At 43.7% G+C, this 19,746-nt stretch overlaps 1 protein-coding gene across 1 annotated transcript in view; it reads left to right on the top strand.

Moving 5' to 3' along the window:
- Nucleotides 1-19,746, top strand: part of LOC311105836 (clarin-1-like) — a 37,517-nt gene that overhangs the window by 16,043 nt on the left and 1,728 nt on the right. The window contains exon 2 of the mRNA XM_084148046.1: nucleotides 18,784-18,963. Within this exon, the coding sequence (XP_084004172.1) occupies nucleotides 18,784-18,963 (180 nt within the window). The remainder of the gene's footprint in view (nucleotides 1-18,783; nucleotides 18,964-19,746) is intronic.

The following is a 19,746-nucleotide window of genomic DNA, read 5'->3' as shown; positions in this document are numbered from 1 at the left end:
TCAGTCAAAACTGTAACTAGGCCACTCAGGAACATTCAATGTTGTCTTGGTAAGCAACTACAGTGTATATTTGTGTTTTTGGTTGCTGCTGAAAGGTGAAGTCTCCCAGTGTCTGTTGGAAAGCAGACTGAACCAGGTTTTCCTCTAGGATTTTGCCTGTGCTTATAGCTGTATTCAATTTATTTTTATCCTATAAAATAATCCCTAGACCTTGCCGATGACAAGCATACCCATAACATGATGCAGCCACCACCATGCTTGAAAATATGAAGTGTTACTCAGTGATGTGTTGGATTTGCCCCAAACATAACGCTTTGTTTTCAGGACACAAAGTTAATTTATTTGCCAATTTCATTTTTTTGGTGCAATTTCTTGTTGCAAACAAGATGCATGTTTTGTAATATTTTTATTCTGTACAGGCTTCCTTCTTTTCACTCTGTCATATAACAGGTAGAATGGGGAGAAGCCCGTTGACGACTGGGGCACCTCCCTAAGAGCAAACAACAAGTGAGGTAATAACATGTCCCGGTTCTTCCTGTCCTGTTCCACAACCTTCTTTAGCATTGAGCTCAAGAACCAATGTGGGGCCAATAGAATCAAATCAAATCACATTTTATTTGTCACATACACGTGTTTAGCAGATGTTATAGCGGGTGTAGCGAAATGCTTGCGCTTCTAGCTCCGACAGTGCAGTAATATCTAACAATTTCACAACATATACCCAATACACACAAATCTAGTAAGGAATGGAATTTAAGAATATATACATATATGGACATGCAATGACAGAGCGGCATGGACTAAGATACAGTAGAATATTATAAAATAGAATACAGTATATACATATGAGATGAGTAGTGCAAGATATGTAAACATTATTAAAGTGACTAGTGTTCCATTTCTTAAAGTGGCCAGTGATTTCAATAGGCAGCAGCAGCCTCTAATGTGCTAGTGAAGGCTATTTAACAGTCTGATGGCCTTGAGATAGAAGCTGTTTTTCATTCTCTCGGTCTCCCAGCTTCTCCCAGCTTTGATGCACCTGTACTGACCTCGCCTTCTGGATGATAGCGGGGTGAACAGGCAGTGGCTCGGGTGGTTGATGTCCTTGATGATCTTTTTGGCCTTCCTGTGACATCGAGTGCTGTATGCGTCTTGGAGGGTGGGTAGTTTGCCCCTGGTAATGCGTTCGGCAGACTGCACCACCCTCTGGAGAGCGTTGCGGGCGGAGCAGTTGCCATACCAGGCGGTGATACAGCCCGACAGGATGCTCTCAATTGTGCATCTGTAAAAGTTTGTGAGGGTTTTGGGTGCCAAGCCGCATTTCTTCAGCCTCCTGAGGTTGAAGAGGCTCTGTTGTGCCTTCTTCACCACACTGTTTGTCGGTGAAGTGTACGCCAAGGAACACATCATGATGTGTACGCCAAGGAATCTACTCATGATGCGCTCTTTAGTTTTGTCTACTGCCAAGTGGCCTCGCAACAAATGCGAATGTGCCAGGTACTGTACATGTCTCTGTAGGCACTATTAAGAGCTCTAGCACTTCGCCCCTTCTCTTAACTACCTAGTACAGTAAGCCCTTCTTTATGCAGTATTATACAACAGGTGGGTCTAATGCTGATTGGTTAAAACAGCATTCCAGCCAGTGTCTATTCCACAAGTTACCACCGGCTAAAGCTATGACGTTAAAATGCCTATTTACTCTGTTCCATCTGACTGCCCAATCCACTGTCTCATCACCCCGGCCAAGCAATTTATAAACTTGTTCTCCACTATAAGAAGCATCTAGACATTATCTCACATTTCCTTTAGACTAACATTTAGTTTTCAACAGCGGAGATTTGTGTAAACCTTGCTGTCTGTCTCAATATTGTTTCAATATTCAAATTTGATCTCCAGATGTCCCATAGTAATGAACCTGTCGGGATGAGACAGACAGGCAGGCAGCTTTTCTCAGCCAGTCGAAATCATGAATCAGCATAATTTTTATGGATATATACAAAGAAAGGTCAATTGAAAAAAGGTAAAACGAAACGAAGTGCAGCTAGATTGCAGTCTTTCCAGCTTCAGTTTGAAGTGATCGTGTTAGCTGTGTTGTTGGCTATCTCCTCTGAACAACAGTGTCCTCATGAGTGAGCAAATGTTCTATGCTAGTCGAAATCGCGCCTCATTAGCTCATTGTTATGGATTTATCCAAATGTCACTAGAAAACAGTTTAAACAAACGCAAATGCAGCTACTTTTCTGTTATTCTGGCTGCACTGTTTGAAGTGACTATAAATTAGCCGTAGTTGGCTAGCTAGCAAGCAAAGGATAAGAACGTTGCCAGCCAGAATGGCAACGGAACATTTAGAACGAACAACTGGTCGTGTCCATAGATACAGAACAAAAACACTGAACGATTGGGCCGCGTCTCTGGCAACCGAACCAATAGAATAAACGACCAGACGGCTTGGATAGCAACCTTCGATTTGTGTCAGGACTATATCTTGTGGAAGGCCTAACACCACCCGTGCCAATATATCCTCCAAACACAGGCTTCTCGGGCATTATCACTTAAATAAGGGGGATTTACCTCATTGACGCCCTCCATGCGCTTCCCGTCCATCACCTTCACTTTGTGCCGAGACCAGGTCCGGGTCCCACAGCTGTGCTGTCAACTCATCAGGTAAATTAAAGTCTTGGCTGTGGTCTCCTTTGCTCTCCATTGGGAGACCTGGGTATGTATCCTCCTCTGTCGTTTCTTGAAACAGCTGCGTGAGCCTCTGATCTTGAATTTCCTTTTCTTCCGCCCCCGCACACAATCTGGGTGAAGAAGAGACTTCTCCCTGTAGTGCCAGTTGGGCATGGCGGGTGCACGCCTTTTGGGGATGTGTTTTCTCTGAGTGTGCCAGTGACTGCTTCGCATTGCATATGAGCAGCAGCGTGGGCTTGGGGCGGTTCTGTTTACTCCGCCACATATTCTCGAACAGGTTAGTCGTTCCCTAGCAGTACCGATATCGGTAAATTGTTCACCACCTTCATAGTGCACTTGCCTCGGGGAGTAACTAATGTATCTGTGCATGTCCCCATGGATACAGGAGGCTGACATCTGTTCCTGACACAAATCTCCCTCCTGTACTAAGTGTGACAGAACTAGGGTAATCATACTACCAGAGTCGAGCATCGCTTCTGCGTCCTCTCCTTGGTCTTTCACCGGTACCATCATGGCCGGGCTCCCCCTGTGGTCCATCACTGCGCAGATAGATTACATGGACACGCGCCCCTTGGACCGGAGGAAGGCTCGGTGGGCATGGGTTCGTCATTAAGGGGGCACTGCCATGACATATGCCCAAGCACCTTGCACCGGAAACACCGTCTCTCGCCGACCTCGGGCGGGTACCTCCTCGGTGCTGCTTCTTGGAATGTTGCACGGGGCTCACTCGCCTCTGGTTCAGGTCTCCCCTGGGACCTTTCTGGTGGCCTCTTTAGACAGGGCATTAGTACTGGAGCGGGCCTCTCTGCTCTAGATGTGTGCCCCAGCTCCGCAGTGGCGTAGTAAGTTTCTATTAGCTGGACCAGCTGATCTGCTTTCTGGGGGTTGCCTTGCCCTACCACTTGCTGCATCTCCGGTGGGAGGGCTCTGAGACACCTGTCTATCACCAGTGTTTCGATGACTGCGCCGGTTCCTTTTTCTGGTTCGTGCCAACCCCTGGTCAGTCGTATTAGTTGTTACATTTGGGCTCTCACTGACTCGTTGCTATTGATGGTCCACGCGTGGAAACGCTTGGCCCGTGCCGTGGATTCAGACAGTACTGGGATAAGATTTTGGCCTTTAGTTTCTTATAGTCCTCTGCTTCTGCAGGATCCAGGTCGAAATACGCAGCCTGCACATGCCCGGACAGAAAGGGAGCCAGCATCCCTGCCCACCGCTCCGGACAGAAAGGGGGCCAGCATCCCTGCCCACCGCTCCGGACAGAAAGGGGGCCAGCATCCCTGCCCACCGCTCCAGACAGAAAGGGGGCCAGCATCCCTGCCCACCGCTCCGGACAGAAAGGGGGCCAGCATCCCTGCCCACCGCTCCGGACAGAAAGGGGGCAAGCATCCCTGCCCACCGCTCCGGACAGAAAGGGAGCCAGCATCCCTGCCCACCGCTCCGGACAGAAAGGGGGCCAGCATCCCTGCCCACCGCTCCGGACAGAAAGGGGGCCAGCATCCCTCCAACGCTCCAGACAGAAAGGGGGCCAGCATCCCTGCCCACCACTCCGGACAGAAAGGGGGCCAGCATCCCTGCCCCCATAGTACTCTTACTGCTGTCCTCTCGAATGAAAGCAGGTAGAAAGCACACCGTTTCCCCTGCCTCAATGTCATCCTGTTCACTCCAGGCTTACTGTCCTTCCCTGCCTGAGCCAGCCTGGCCACTTCAATTCTCAAGAGGTGTGTGCTTTCCTTTTGCGCAATGGCGCATGTAGCCAACTGTTTTAACAATGCAGTGTCCATCCTTAATATAACTTCTGGTAACTCTGTCACCACTTCTGGTGCCCACTTCCTCCACCACTGTGATCAGTCCAGAGGGGTTCCGATATACAGTATGCGGTAGCGAGGGTGGTGTAAACAGAGAGAGAGTCTGCTTTTTAAGTTGCAAAAATCGAAATGATATATTTAATGTTCACAGAATGGCACTTGTCGGTTCAAAAAAGGGGAAACAAAATCCAAGCCCGTTTTAGAGCACTTCACTTATAAACCAAAGATCCTTTCGATAATCACTCAATTAAATAGTCTAGTTTTTGGCCAAACTTGGCTTTGGCTTGCGGGTATCACTCACACAAGCTCTTTGTCTTTGTCTCTCAATGTCCTTTTATCCCTCCTTTAGTTCTATATTTCTCCTTATTTCTTTGTCCGTTCCTTTCTTTCCTTTCTCCCCACCAAGTCTCCATTGTTCTCCTCTCCTCACCTGCATCCCTTCACCTGCGTCCCTTCACCTGCGCTGGTAATAAGGGATGTGTTCGGGGAATCCTGTGGCCCCGCCCATCTGACTCCCATTGGCCCCCATACCTCTGGATGGTTCAGAGTTAGTATTGTGGAGTAACTACAATGTTGTTGATCCATCCTCAGTTTTCTTTTATCACAAGTATTAAACTCTGTAACTTTTAAAGTTACCATTGGCCTCATGGTGAAATCCCAGAGCGGTTTCCTTCCTCTCCGGCAACTGAGTTAGGAAGGACGCCTGTATCTTTGGTGACTGGGTGTATTGATACACCATCCAAAGCCTAATTAATAACTCAAAGGGATATTCAGCATCTGTTTTTGTATTTTTACACATTTACCAATCGGTGCCCTTCTTTGCAAGTAAACCACCCTGGTCTTTGTGGTTGAATCTGTGCTTGAAATTCACTACTCGATTGAGGGACCTTACAATTATCTGTATGTGTGGGGTACAGAGATGGGGTAGTCATTCCAAAATCATGTTAACCACAATTATTCGTCACGGAATGAGTCCATGCAAATTATTATGCAGTTTGTTAAGCACGTTTTTACTCCTGAACGTTATTTAGGCTTGCCATAACAAAGGGATTGAATACTTATTGACTCAAGACATTTCAGCATTTAATTTGTCTTAAATTCAAAAAATGTCTCCAAACCAAATTCCACTTTGACATTATGGGGTATTGTGTGTAGATCAGTGACACAACATGTCAATTTAATAAATGTTTAATTCAGGCTATAACACAACAAAATGTGTTGAAAGTAAAGGGGTGTGAATACTTTTTGAAGGCAATGAATAGCAATATAGTTTGAAACCTATTTCGAGCAATTTTTTTAAACTAATAGGCCTAGGCGTGGAGAGAAGCATCGATCGATCCTCTTGCTTGCTGAATTGCTATAAAATAGGCTACAGCGTTGGCAATGAACCGGTCGGGAAGTTTGAATGGCTAGAGTGACGTGTAGCTCTGGTGTGATATGGGATCCCATTGCCTAAATGTATATATTGCCCCACCAAACAATGTTTTGTTGTCATGACGAACTGACGACGTAAGCTTTTGTACTAGCTACGTAAGATGGTTACGAATCCACAACGTCAAAGTGAAAGACCCATTTTGGTTGGTTGGTACAACGTAAGTTGCTTACATTGTCATTTCGTCGTCAGTACGCCGTGACATTATGTATTTAAGGTTGACTATTCTTCATTTGCGAACCAGCATTGCATGTATTTGGTTATGCCATATTGGACTGGCCATTTTCTAACCAGCAGAATGAGTCCACCAAGCCTACATGTTGCCTTCTGTCCTCTCCTGGTCCACTCTCTGCAGCATCAACCATATCAAATCCCATTTAGCCTACCCTCTGTGTGCATGGTGTGGTGTTCTAGTTCTTAAATAAGAGAACACTTTGTAGAGTTAGATTGTACTCCTACATTCCACACTGTTCTCCAGCTTCGTGTTTATCCAACTACTCAACCATAATTCCCTGCTCTCTTAAAGGTGCACAACACATTTAAGTATGAACATCACACATGGATTCTATCAACCCTTTTAGAGATAGTTAGAGGATGCAACATTGTATATGTCCCATTATGGCGTCTGTGAGTACATGGGCAGCGCCATTGAGGCCATCTCCATTTTGAAGTAGTCCGTTTTTTAACAAACTGAAAGGTTGCATAGTGCCACTGATAGAGTGTTGTGTGAACAGGTATAAAGCCAAGGTTGGCGATTTACTGCCACCTGTAGTTATGGAATGCTTTCTCAGAAGTATAATTCATTGGCTGATCCCTCCTGATGACCTGGATGAAATTATGTGATCCTTCCTGAACCCATAGGACTTATTCAAAATGGTGAAAGGCCTCAATTTACATTTACATTTTAGTCATTTAGCAGACGCTCTTATCCAGAGCGACTTACAGGAGCAATTAGGGTTAAGTGCCTTGCTCAAGGGCACATCGACAGATTTTTCACCTAGTCGGCACGGGGATTAGAACCAGCGACCTTTCGGTTACTGGCACAACGCTCTTAACCACTAAGCTACCTGCCACAATGGCGCTGCCCATGCTAAAACTGGCTTTTGGGCACTAGAGTCCTCTATCTATGTCTATGATCAACTCCTGCCCCTTATCCAGATAGAATTATGTGCTGCTGATGAAGCTCACCAGTCAAGAAATGTCTTCTAAATGTCTTATAAATGTCTTCTAGCAGATTGCATAACAACCCATACAAAAAGCACAATATGAAATTTATAAATATTTATTAAAACGTTAAAACAAACATATGCCAGATATGTTCTCTTATTTTACATTTCCTCATCACCCGCCTCGCACAGTCCCGGGTTGGCCCAACCTATCAGGCTGAGATGGTGAGTCTGTAACGAAACACAGAAATGTAATCTATCAGGCAGAGATGGGGAGTCTGCAACGGAACACAGAAATGTAATCAGAAATGCTGTTGGAAAAGGGATGCAAAAAGTGTTTTAGACTGCCATAAAGTAAAACCCTGAAGTCTGGTATTTGAATGGTTTCTATGCAGGGGCAATGGCCAAGGTGCAATAAAGGTGTGGCTTGCGTCATTCAGCTTTATTGTGTCTGCCATGACACATCCACACCTGTACCACAGTGGAACCCGTCTTGAATTGAATCGTCGCTGGTCTGCATTGAACTGTGGTACAGGTGTGGAGATGTTACGACAATAGAGCGGAGTGACATTTATCATGCAAGTCACATCTTTATGCACCTTTGACCATTGAGCAAGTAGAATAATGTCGATTGCAAATTGGTAAGCCTAATTGATTTATTCCTAGGCACATTTTCAAAACCTACACTACCAGTCCAAAGTTTGGACACACCTACTCATTCAAGGGTTTTTCTTTATTTTTTCACTGTTTTCTACATTGTAGAATAATAGTGAAGACATCAAAACTATGAAATAACACATATGGAATCATGTAGTAATCAAAATATATTTTAAATTTGAGATTCTTCAATTAGCCAACCTTTGCCTTAATGACAGCTTTGCACACTCTCAACCAGCTTCATGAGGTAGTCACCTGGAATGCATTTCAATTAACAGGTGTGCCTTCTTAAAAGTTAATTTGTGGCATTTCTTTCCTTCTTAATGCGTTTGAGCCAATCAGTTGTGTTGTGACAAGGTAGGGGGGGTATACAGAAGATGGTATTTTACCAAATAGGGCTAAGTCCATATTATGGAAAGAACATCTAAAATAAGCAAAAGAGAAATGACAGTCCATCATTACTTTAAGACATGAAGGTCAGTCGCAAAAAACATCAAGCGCTATGATGAAACTGGCTCTCATGAGGACCGTCACAGGAATGGAAGACCCAGAGTTACCTCTACTGCAGAGGATAAGTTCATTAGAGTTACCAGCCTCAGAAATTGCAGCCCAAATAAATGCTTCACAGAGGTCAAGTTTTTTTATATATATATATATATATATATATATATATATATATATATATTTTTTTTTAATAATCTTTATTTTAACAGGGAAAAACAGACTGAGACCTGGATCTCTTTTATGGCTGTGCCCTGTGTAAACATGTTGACATGTACAGTTTTAGACATACAGACAAGAACATTTCAAACATACAAAAACACAATTCAACAGAAACAATCACAGACAACATCATATTGATACTCCATAACGTTTTTTAAATGGGCAAGGGACACCAGAGTGTCTAACTTAAGTTGGATCTGCAGTTTGTTCCATAAATAAGGTGCAAAGGAACTGAAGGCAGTCCTACCCAACTCTGTGGAGACCACAGGAGTCTCTAATGTAATCCACATCTGTGATCTGGTTTTAAAATTTGTATATCTAGTGGAAATTAATGATGATATATATGGAGGTAGTTTTAAATAAACAAGAGAGCATGTTGCTCTCGCCTCACAGATAGAGAGGCCCAACCCACATGTTGATATAGGAAACAGTGATGAGTTTTGTAACTATCACCCGTGATAAACCTGAGTGCACAATGGAAAATAGCATCCAGTGGTTTTAATGTGTTTGCCGATGCATGCATATCGATAATATCACCATAATCTAAAACGGACATAAAAGTAGCCTGCACAATTTGTTTTCTATTTACGGAGGACAGACAAGCCCTGTTTCTGTAAAGGAACCCTATCTTGAATTTGAGCTTTTTTCCCAATTCAGTAACATGTTTTTTAAAAGAAAGCCTATCATCTAACCATACCCCTAAGTATTTATATGCAGAGACCTGTTTGATTTGAGTACCATCCAAGCTAGTGATTACAAAAGTGTTTCTAATTGAGAGTTTAGACCTGACATTTGTTTTCTTAGCATTTTAAACAAGTTTAAGCTGTAAAAGAGACCCCTGTAGTATCCTAAAATCAAACTCCAACTGCATTAAAGCTTGGTCCGCTGTTGGAGCAATAGAGTACATCACTGTGTCATCTGCATATAAATGGAATTTACAATATCTGACATCATCACCAATGTTGTTTATATAAAGTGAGTACAATAGTGGGCCAATTATTGAACCCTGAGGGACCCCTTTAGTAACAGACACATCTCAACGTCAACTGTTCAGAGGAGACTGCGTGAATCAGGCCTTCATGGTCGAATTGCTGCAAAGAAACCACTACTAAAGGACACCAATAAGAAGTAGAGACTTGCTTGGGCTAAAAACATGAGAAATGGACATTAGACCGTTGGAAATCCAAATTTGAGATTTTTGTGAGACGTGGTGTGGGTGAACGGATGATCTCTGCATGTGTGGTTCCCACCGTAAAGCATGGAGGAGGAGGTGTTATGGTGTGCTTTGATGGTGACACTGTCTGATTTATTTAGAATTCTAGGCACTCTTAACCAGCATGGCTACCACAGCATTCTGCAGCGATACGCAATCACATCTGGTTTGGGTTTAGTGGGACTATCATTTGTTTTTCAACAGGACAATGACCCAACACACTTCCAGGCTGTGTAAGGGCTATTTTACCAAGGAGAGTGATGGAGTGCTGCATCAGATGACCTGGCCTCCACAATCCCCCGACCCCAATCCAATTGAGATGGTTTGGGATGAGTCGGACGGCAGAGTTAAGGAAAAGCTGCCAACAAGTGCTCAGCATATGTGGGAACTCCTTCAAGATTGTTGGAAAAGCATTCCAGGTGAAGCTGGTTGAGAGAATGCCAAGAGTGTGCAAAGCTGTCATCAAGGCAAAGGGTGGCTATTTGAAGAATCTCAAATATAAAATATATTTTGATTTGTTTAACACTTTTTTGGTTACTACATGATTCCATATGTGTTATTTCATAGTTGTGATGTCTTCACTATTATTCTACAATGTAGGTGTGTCCAAACATTTGACTGGTACTGTATGTATAATTATTAGGGATGGGCATTTGAAATGTTTGAGAACTCGCATATTTTTTGGGGGTGTTCAAGTACTTGAATGAAAAAATGTAGTAATAGAAAACTAGAATATGCTCTGGATGGACGTGTACGACAGCGTGTTCCAGTTCCCGCCAATATCCAGCTACTTCGCACAGCCATTGAAGAGGAGTGGGACAACATTCCACAGGCCTCAATCAACAGCCTGATCAACTCTATGCAAAGGAGATGTGTCACGCTGCATGAGGCAAATGGTGGTCACACCAGATACTGGTTTTCAGATCCACGCCCCTACCTTTTTTTAAAGGTATCTATGACCATCGGAAGCATATCTGTATTCCCGGTCATGTGAAATCCATAGATTAGGCCCTAATGAATTTATTTCAATTTACTGATTTCCTTATATGAACTGTAACTCAGTAGAATCTTAGAAATTGTTGCATTGTGTGTTTTTATATTTTTGTTCAGTGTAGTTTATTCTGCCTGTTCATTGGATGAACAATTCCACATTGAACACTGCATCGTGATGAATTACGCCTAGGCTAACTAACCTGTCTATGTTTAGGGGGGTTATAGCCTAGGCTAACCAATTCTAAATGGCACTAGCAGTTCGCAAAGTAGCCTAAGCGGAAAATAGACGGGATGCAATTATTCCAAAACTGCAGCTCGTTGTTGGGACACATATTTCCCTACTTACATTTAAGGAGGAGGGGGAGGAGGATTCAGCAGGGAGGAGAAGGTGGCAAAGAGACATTTACATTTACTTCATTTAGCAGACGCTCTTATCCAGAGCGACTTACAAATTGGTGCATTCACCTTATAGCCAGTGGGATAACCACTTTACAATATGTTTTTTTTTGGGGGGGTGGGGTAAGGGGGGGTAGAAGGATTACTTTATCTTATCCCAGGTATTCCTTAAAGAGGTGGTGTTTCAAGTGTCTCCGGAAGGTGGTGAGTGAGTCCGCTGTCCTGGCGTCGTGAGGGAGCTTGTTCCACCATTGGTGGCCAGAGCAGTGAACAGTTTTGACTGGGCTGAGCAGGAACTGTGCTTCCGCAGAGGTAGGGGGGCCAGCAGGCCAGAGGTGGATGAACGCAATGCCCTCGTTTTGGTGTAGGGACTGATGAGAGCCTGAAGGTACGCAGGTGCCGTTCCCCTCACAGCTCCGTAGGCAAGTACCATGGTCTTGTAGCAGATGCGAGCTTCAACTGGAAGCCAGTGGAGTGTGCGGAGGAGCGGGGTGACGTGAGAGAACTTGGGAAGGTTGAACACCAGACGGGCTGCGGCATTCTGGATGAGTTGTAGGGTTTTAATGGCACAGGCAGGGAGCCCAGCCAACAGCGAGTTGCATTAATCCAGACGGGAGATGACAAGTGCCTGGATTAGGACCTGTGCCGCTTCCTGTTTAAGGCAGGGTCGTACTCTCTGAATGTTGTACAGCATGAACGTACAGGATCGGGTCACCGCCTTGATGTTAGCGGAGAATGACAGGGTGTGGTCCAGGGTCACGCCAAGGCTCTTCGCACTCTGGGAGGAGGACACAACGGAGTTGTCAACCGTGATGGCGAGATCATGGAACGGGCAGTCCTTCCCCGGGAGGAAGATCAGCTCCGTCTTGCCGAGGTTCAGCTTGAGGTGGTGATCCGTCATCCACACTGATATGTCTGCCAGACATGCAGAGATGCGATTCGCCACCTGGTTATCAGAAGGGGGAAAGGAGAAGATTAGTTGTGTGTCGTCTGCGTAGCAATGATAGGAGAGGCCATGTGAGGATATGACAGAGCCAAGTGACTTGGTGTATAGCGAGAATAGGAGAGGGCCTAGAACTGAGCCCTGGGGGACACCAGTGGTGAGAGCACGTGGTGCGGAGACCGATTCTCGCCACGCCACTTGGTAGGAGCAACCGGTCAGGTAGGACGCAATCCAAGAGTGAGCCGCGCCGGAGATGCCCAGCTCGGAGAGGGTGGAGAGGAGGATCTGATGGTTCACAGTATCAAAGGCAGCAGACAGGTCTAGAAGGACAAGAGCAGAGGAGAGAGAGTTAGCTTTAGCAGTGCGGAGAGCCTCTGTGACACAGAGAAGAGCAGTCTCAGTTGACTGGTTTGGATCAAGAAGGTCATTCTGAGAGAGATAGCAAGAGAGTTGGCTAAAGACGGCACGCTCAAGCGTTTTGGAGAGAAAAGAAAGAAGGGTTGGCCTGGCCCTCTAAGGCCCGCCCATAACACCGGCCGTGGAACCCACAGACCTGTCAGTGGCCGTCAGTGGTAGTGACCCAGATAACAATATCTATTGGTCAATAGCCTATTTTTGCATGCAGAAAAGTAAAACCTGTTCCTAATAAATAATTGACAGATTTCGGCAGGAAAATGTTCGCAACTTGTGTGAACGGCATCATAAACAAGACGTTCTCATTTATTTTGGTGAGAAAGGGCCTTAAGCGGGTTATTCTTTAGGCCCGTGGCGGGTGTTTTTCTCAATAATTATTGCTTTTATAAAACATGTTTTTACATGTTTTCATTAAAAACGTTATTATATTGAGTAAATTTGTTTTATTTTATCCTTCCACCATACAAAATAATCTGGGCAAAAGCCAGTCGTGAGTTCAGAAATTCTGAATTTGCCAGCCAAATGGGCTGGTCACAATCTATTTGCAATGGTTGCTATGCTAAACATCATAGTTTGTTATCAATAAAACGTCAGAATACGGTGCAGAGCGTTCGATTTGGCTGCTGCTAAAACCATTGACAACTACGTGCCGTTTTCAAGGGATTTTAAATAAATGTTAACGATTTGGTTTTAATATCATCACCTCTTAAAGAGCATAGTCCGAACTACACATTTCAGATTATTCCACATTTAGCTCTATCATCAGAGTTATACAGCAAGTAACTGCATGCTTTTCATGATCAGTAAACATCAATCGATCATGTATTTTCAGATACGTGAGGGTAGCCTATCCATTTGGCATGTAGCTAGCTAGCTAGCTAGCTAAGCAAACAATGTGTCATTTAGGTTTCTTCATCAGAGGTTAGGTTTTTGGAAAGGGCTTGACATCGCAAGTCCTCGTCCTGGTGAAGTTGTCAGTCAGACTACTGTCATCGCCGCTATAGATGGAAAGCAAATCAAACAATATTTGGATATAGCCATCTGGTTCATCCCCTGAAAGTTAGCTTGTTAACAAGTCATGACGTGATCTTTTATTTGCTAGCTAGCCAATTTGATAAGGTCCATCAATCAATGTAGCCTATAAAGTCTGTCAGCAGCAATCGTGATTAAGAACTCTTAAAAACAATGTTGAAATGGGGATAATGTTAGCTTAACTTTGCTAGGTAGGGCTACGTTGGTTGGAGAAAAAAGTACATTAGGTCTACTTACCAAAATGTTTAGCCAACTGTACAATGTTTCAAGTTTTAATGTCACATGCACAAGTACAGTGAAATGCCTTTCTTACCAGCTCCAAACCCAACAATGCAGTAATCAATATCAATGTAGCACTAACAATAACACAAGGTAGAACAAAAACACCAGAAATAAAAATATGAAGAACACAAGAAAGTGTGTGTGAGTGTGTAGAGTCCTGTGAGTGTGCAAAGAGAAAGTATAAAAATAACATTCAACGGTCATCTCAGATGGTCCGTGTAGCCATTCTGTTATCTATTTAGCAGTCTTGTGTTTTGAGGATAGAAGCTGTTCAGGAGCCTGTTGGTGTCAGACTTGATGCACCACTTGCCGTGCGGAAGCAGAGAGAACAGTCTATGGCTTGGGTGGCTGGAGTCTTTAATGATTTTCCAGGTTTCCTTTCACACCGCCTGTCGCGCCTTCTTCACGACTGTGTGTGTGTGAGTGGACCATTTTAAGTCCTTAGTGATTTGCTCGCTCCCCCATTTCCTGTAGTCCATGATCAGCTCCTTGGTCTTACTGACGTTGAGGGAGAGGTTGTTGTCCCGGCACCACACTGCCAGGTCACTGACCTCCTCCCTGTAGGCTGTCTCATCATCGCCGGTGATCAGACCTACCACCGTTGTGTCGTCAGCAAACTTGATGATGGTCTTGGAGTTGTGCGTGGCCACACAGTTGTGGGTGAACAGGGAGTACAAGAGGGGACTTAGCACACACCCCTGTGGGGCCCCCGTGTTGAAGGTCAACGTGGCAGAGGTGATGTTGCCTGCCCTCACCACCTGGGGTCAGCCCGTCAGGAAGCTTGCAAAGTAAACATTATCAGCTAACATTACATCGGCAAATGCGCCCTTCTGCTGCTTGACAGTCAGAGCAAACAAAGGATGGGTAATTAACCTAAACCACTCATACTTGTCAGGTATAGTTCACTTTTTTATTTTATATCACTCAAACATCCAATTAATGGAGCCAATATTTATGCAATAAGGCACGAGGCACTGCCTCCCGTGCCTTGTTGCTTTCATAAAACTGTTACCAACATCTTAAAATAACAATGAATTACATTTTCATTAAAACGTTATTTTGTGAATTCATACAATTTCATTCTTCCACCAGAAGACAGAGTCAAGACAAAAATCTGGTTGTTAGTTCACGTTGGTCATGTTGCTACCCCCAGTTGTTAATTATTTTTGTATAGTTGCTATGCCAAAGGACTGGTCATCCGTTCTAAACAAAATGGTTGCTATGCAGGCTGGATAATGTTCTTGTCGCTAGCTAGCTAGCTAACCTGCCAACTTCAGCTAACTCAGTCACATCAAACATTGAACCTGGAATGACAGTACACTAGCTGCATTTTTGTTTGAGATTTTTTTCTATTGACATTTACTATCTCATTCCAAAATCATGGGCATTAATATGGAGTTGGTCCCCCCTTTGCTACTATAACAGTCTCCACTCTTCTGGGAAGGCTTTCCACTAGATGTTGGAACATTGCTGCGGGGACTTGCTTCCATTCAGCCACAAGAGCATTAGTGAGGTCGGGCACTGATATTGGGCGATTAGGCCTGGCTCGCAGTCGGCGTTCCAATTCATCCCAAAGGTGTTCGATGGGATTGAGGTCAGGGCTCTGTGCAGGCCAGTCAAGTTCCTCCACACCGATCTCAATAAACAATTTCCGTATGGACGTCGCTTTGTGCACAGGGCCATTGTCATGCTGAAACAGGAAAGGGCCTTCCCCAAACTGTTGCCACAAAGTTGGAAGCACAGAATTGTCTAGAATGTCATTGTATGCTGTAGCGTTAAGATTTCCCTTCACTGGAACTAAGGGGCCTAGCCCGAACCATGAACAACAGCCCCAGACCATTATTCCTCCTCCACCAAGCTTTACAGTTGGCACTATGCATTGGGGCAGGTATCGTTCTCCTGGCATCCGCCAAACCCAGATTCGTCCGTTGGATTGCCAGATGGTGAAGCGTGATTCATCACTCCAGAGAACGCGTTTCCACTGCTCCAGAGTCCAATGGCGGCGAGCTTTACACCACTCCAGCCGACGCTTGGCATTGTGCATGGTGATCTTAGGCTTGTGTGCGACTGCTCGGCCATGGAAACCCATTTCATGAAGCTCCCGAAGAAACAGTTATTGTGCTGACGTTGCTTCCAGAGGCAGTTTGGAACTCGGTAGTGAGTGTTGCAACCAAGGACAGACTCTTTTTTTACACGCTATGTGCTTCAGCACCCGGTGGTCCCGTTCTGTGAGCTTGTGTGGCCTACCACTTCCCGGTTGAGCCATTGTTGCTCCTAGACATTTCCACTTCACAATATCAGCACTTACAGTTGACCGGGGCAGCTCTAGCAGGGTAGAAATTTGACGAACTGACTTGTTGGAAAGGTGGTATCCTATGATGGTGCCACGTTGAAAGTCACTAAGCTCTTCAGTAAGGCCATTCTACTGCCAATGTTTGTCTTTGGAGATTGCATGGCTGTGTGCTCGATTTTATACACCTGTCAGCAACGTGTGAGTCTGAAATAGCCGAATCCACTAATTTGAATGGGTGTCCACATACTTTTGTATATTAGTGTATTTAATAATCCCTTGAAAATGGCACGCAGTTGTCAATGGTTTTAGCAGAGTGGCTAATCGACCACTCTGCACCTTATTGTGACGTTTTATTGCTAACGACCTATTGGCATGTAGCTACGCAGGCTACTTGTCCTTTGCTAGCTAACCAACTAAAGCTAAAACACGATGCACAATCACATCAAACAACTGAAATGACTGCAAACTATGTGCGCTTTCGTTTGTTTTACCTTAGTTTCTATTGACATTTCTTTGGATATATCCTTTATAATGATCCTGATAAATGAATTCACCTGGCTCAGAGAAGCTGTCAGTCTCGTCACGTTTATATGCATGGCACGGTGGAAATCACAAAAAAACGTCATTGTTCCACAGGTCGGAGAGGAAAATGGCAAAGTTTAGACAAACCCCAACTGTTGCAAACCAAACATTTTACAAAAGTACAGACTTCAAAATGGTATATCATACACTGCAATTGGGGGAAACATGGGAAATGTATGCTTCTTTGAAATTTGATCAACGTGTTAACCCACTTTAGAGACAAGTAGGAGAAAAATACACTTGAATGATTTCCACACTTTCTAGAGAGCTCTTCTTTGTTTTATGCCCACTCAGCATCGTCCACACCCTCTTAAGCCTTAGCCCCACCCATCTCTTTAAGAATTCACATGTTATTGCATGAGTCAGCATGGAATTGTCCTCCAGAAAGTAGTCTCTCTATTATCCGGTCGTCACTAGTTAAAAGTCATAAACCCTGCCTATTTCTACAATTTCTATTCTTTAAATACGATTATAAACCTAACCTTAACCACACTGCTAACCTCATGCCTAACCCTAACCTTAAATGAAGACCAAAAATGTTTTTTTCATACGTTTTTACGATTATAGACAATTTTGACTTTGTCGCTGTGCTATTTAGTGGAAAACCTATTATCCCCCTCCATTATCTCAGCCGATCATGGATCCTGTCTTTCTCCATAAATTGCTCCATGGCTAAACTAGGCTAATCATTTAAATGTTTTATTCATATTTACGGATCCCATACAAGTTTGTAATTAAGGCATATGAAAGTTCACATGTTCAAGAAGGCCTTTATGGAAAAAAATATAAAAAGTAAATACAAAATTAAACGGCCCTACTGTGTAGGAAATGACATCAAGCACCTACGATCCTGAATCTGGTCACAAATGCTAGCCTAGTGGCATGGGGAAATATTGTCTAAACGCTTTATTCCAGGGGAGATTAAGTTTATACACTGACTGGGATAAATCTAATGGAACTGTTAACAGGCAGTACCTGGAGAATGTGGGATTGTGGTGCTATAACTCCCTGCTATCAACCAATCTGAATTCTGGATCCAAACAACCTGTTTTATGATAATGGATTTACAGGCTGCGGAGATGTATAACGCTGCTGTAAAATCGACCTCTCAGTTGTTCAAGGTATTGGAAAATTGATTGAACAATCACATATCTAATGAGACTAGACTAGGCTACACATACAGCCTGTACACAAATGTGGGTCATGGAGACATGATGGCCACGCGTAAATGCGCATATAGCCTATCCTCTGCGGTAGAAATACCTTAAAGGAATATTTCAAGAAATGTCATATTCATCATCTACAGTACTACCCCACCATCAATGTATGTGAAAACGGTGCATTACCATGTTTTTTTGTAAAAAAGACAGAGGAAGATAGATGAAACGCTTTTGACATTCCTGTACTGACTTTACTAAGCTTTGCCAACTCATAGTTGGTTAAAATCACATGAGATCGGCTACACCAGATGATGTAAAAGTGGTCAAAACTATTTATTGTGAGCTTAAATGATGACATACAGAAAACTTTTATTTGTATCTGGTGTTCATCTTTTTGACTATAAAACATAGAAATCCGCCATATTCACATATGCTGAAGATTATGAATATGAAGTTGACAAATTTGGAAATGTCAGCAGAACTATTATTATTTAGTGCTAACAACAAACTCAAATCAAACAAAGCCAAAGAAATGTAAATGGAGGATGTAGGCTAGCCTTACAGGGCAAACCCAAGCCTTCATCTTGGTTAATTGGCCATTCATAAGCAAGTAGCACTAAATAGTAGCACTAAATAGCAGTACATGTTTTGAGGTTGCAGTAACAAGAATCCTACACAAGCACAATGGAGTGAATCTTTATTGGACTGTGACACATGCATCATCAGCAACTGTTCACTAATGAGATTTGGCACACACACACACATTATCTTTTCGCTTGACCGGCAGGCTAACTAACCATGATGAGGCCTTTTTAGATAAACAAAAAACTATTTGTTCTCTGATGGTTTGCTCCATCTGCCTTGCACGTTAAACAAATAGAACACAGAGACTCATGCATGTGTTTCATCATGTGAAAAAATACTATTTACTGTATAATAATTGTAGAACATGTTCTGGAACATTCCCACACCTCTCCATATTGTCTCTCTCCTTGTAGTTTTTCCGAACTTGGTGGACGTCATCCCAGCCAGTCTTCACGTCACTGTGATCTTCTTCTGCGGCGTGATCATCATCTTCTCCTCTGTGGCTACAGGCTTCTTTATGTACAACGCCTTTGGTAGTCCCTATGAGACTCTGCACGGAACCCTGGGACTCTACCTCTGGAACTTCGTCTGCTGTAAGCACAAAAAAATCATAGTGTCATAAAAAAATAACAATTTAACCTTTTCTTTATAGAGTGCTGTCCTTCAAAGGGTAGCCGAATCGCCTTCTAAGTTGTGAACCAGCAGCCTACTATATGAACATTGGCTAAGCCCAAGACCCCATACTCTGCAACATAAGCCCAAAATCTAACACACCGCTCACATCACAGGTAGACGTAGGCAAACAGCTCTCTTACACACATGCATTCCATCTTCAGATATAAATAGCTCGCAGTAGGCTACACAGGAGCCACGTTTATTGGTTCTAACATGCGTCATTTGTCCTGATTTTTAGACAGGTGTAGATTAAGACTCATTGTGATTTGATTGGGATCAGATCTTCCTGACCACCTCTGAAGGTAGTCAGCCACACATTGTGTCTGGATATCTTACAAGTGTAGACGAATCTAGTGAAACAATTTAAATCATCATTATCCTGCCCTCTAAAATCATATTTTGAAAGAAAAGCTGACAAATAATTTGCATACAGCAAGGGACCAGGAATTCTGGTCACAGTGTGGAGATGCATTTCTGAAAATGTAGGCCCAATCAGAATGTGGACAAGATCAGGACGCATGTTAGCCCCAGGTATTAATGGGGCAATAGGTTCTCAACCAGGGACACTAGTACCCCTGGGGGTACTTAGCCTATACACGGGGTACTTGAGAAGACTCATGAGACCATACGCTTACTGGTAAAATGCACATGAAAGGGGTACTTCAGGGGTACTCTGGACAGAGCAAAATGTACTTGGTGGT

Source organism: Coregonus lavaretus, assembly GCF_964263955.1.
Source record: "Coregonus lavaretus genome assembly, chromosome: 30".
Taxonomy (NCBI): domain Eukaryota; kingdom Metazoa; phylum Chordata; class Actinopteri; order Salmoniformes; family Salmonidae; genus Coregonus; species Coregonus lavaretus.
The sequence above is the reverse complement of the archived record's forward strand: the minus strand, read 5'-3'. Positions and strand labels throughout refer to the sequence as shown.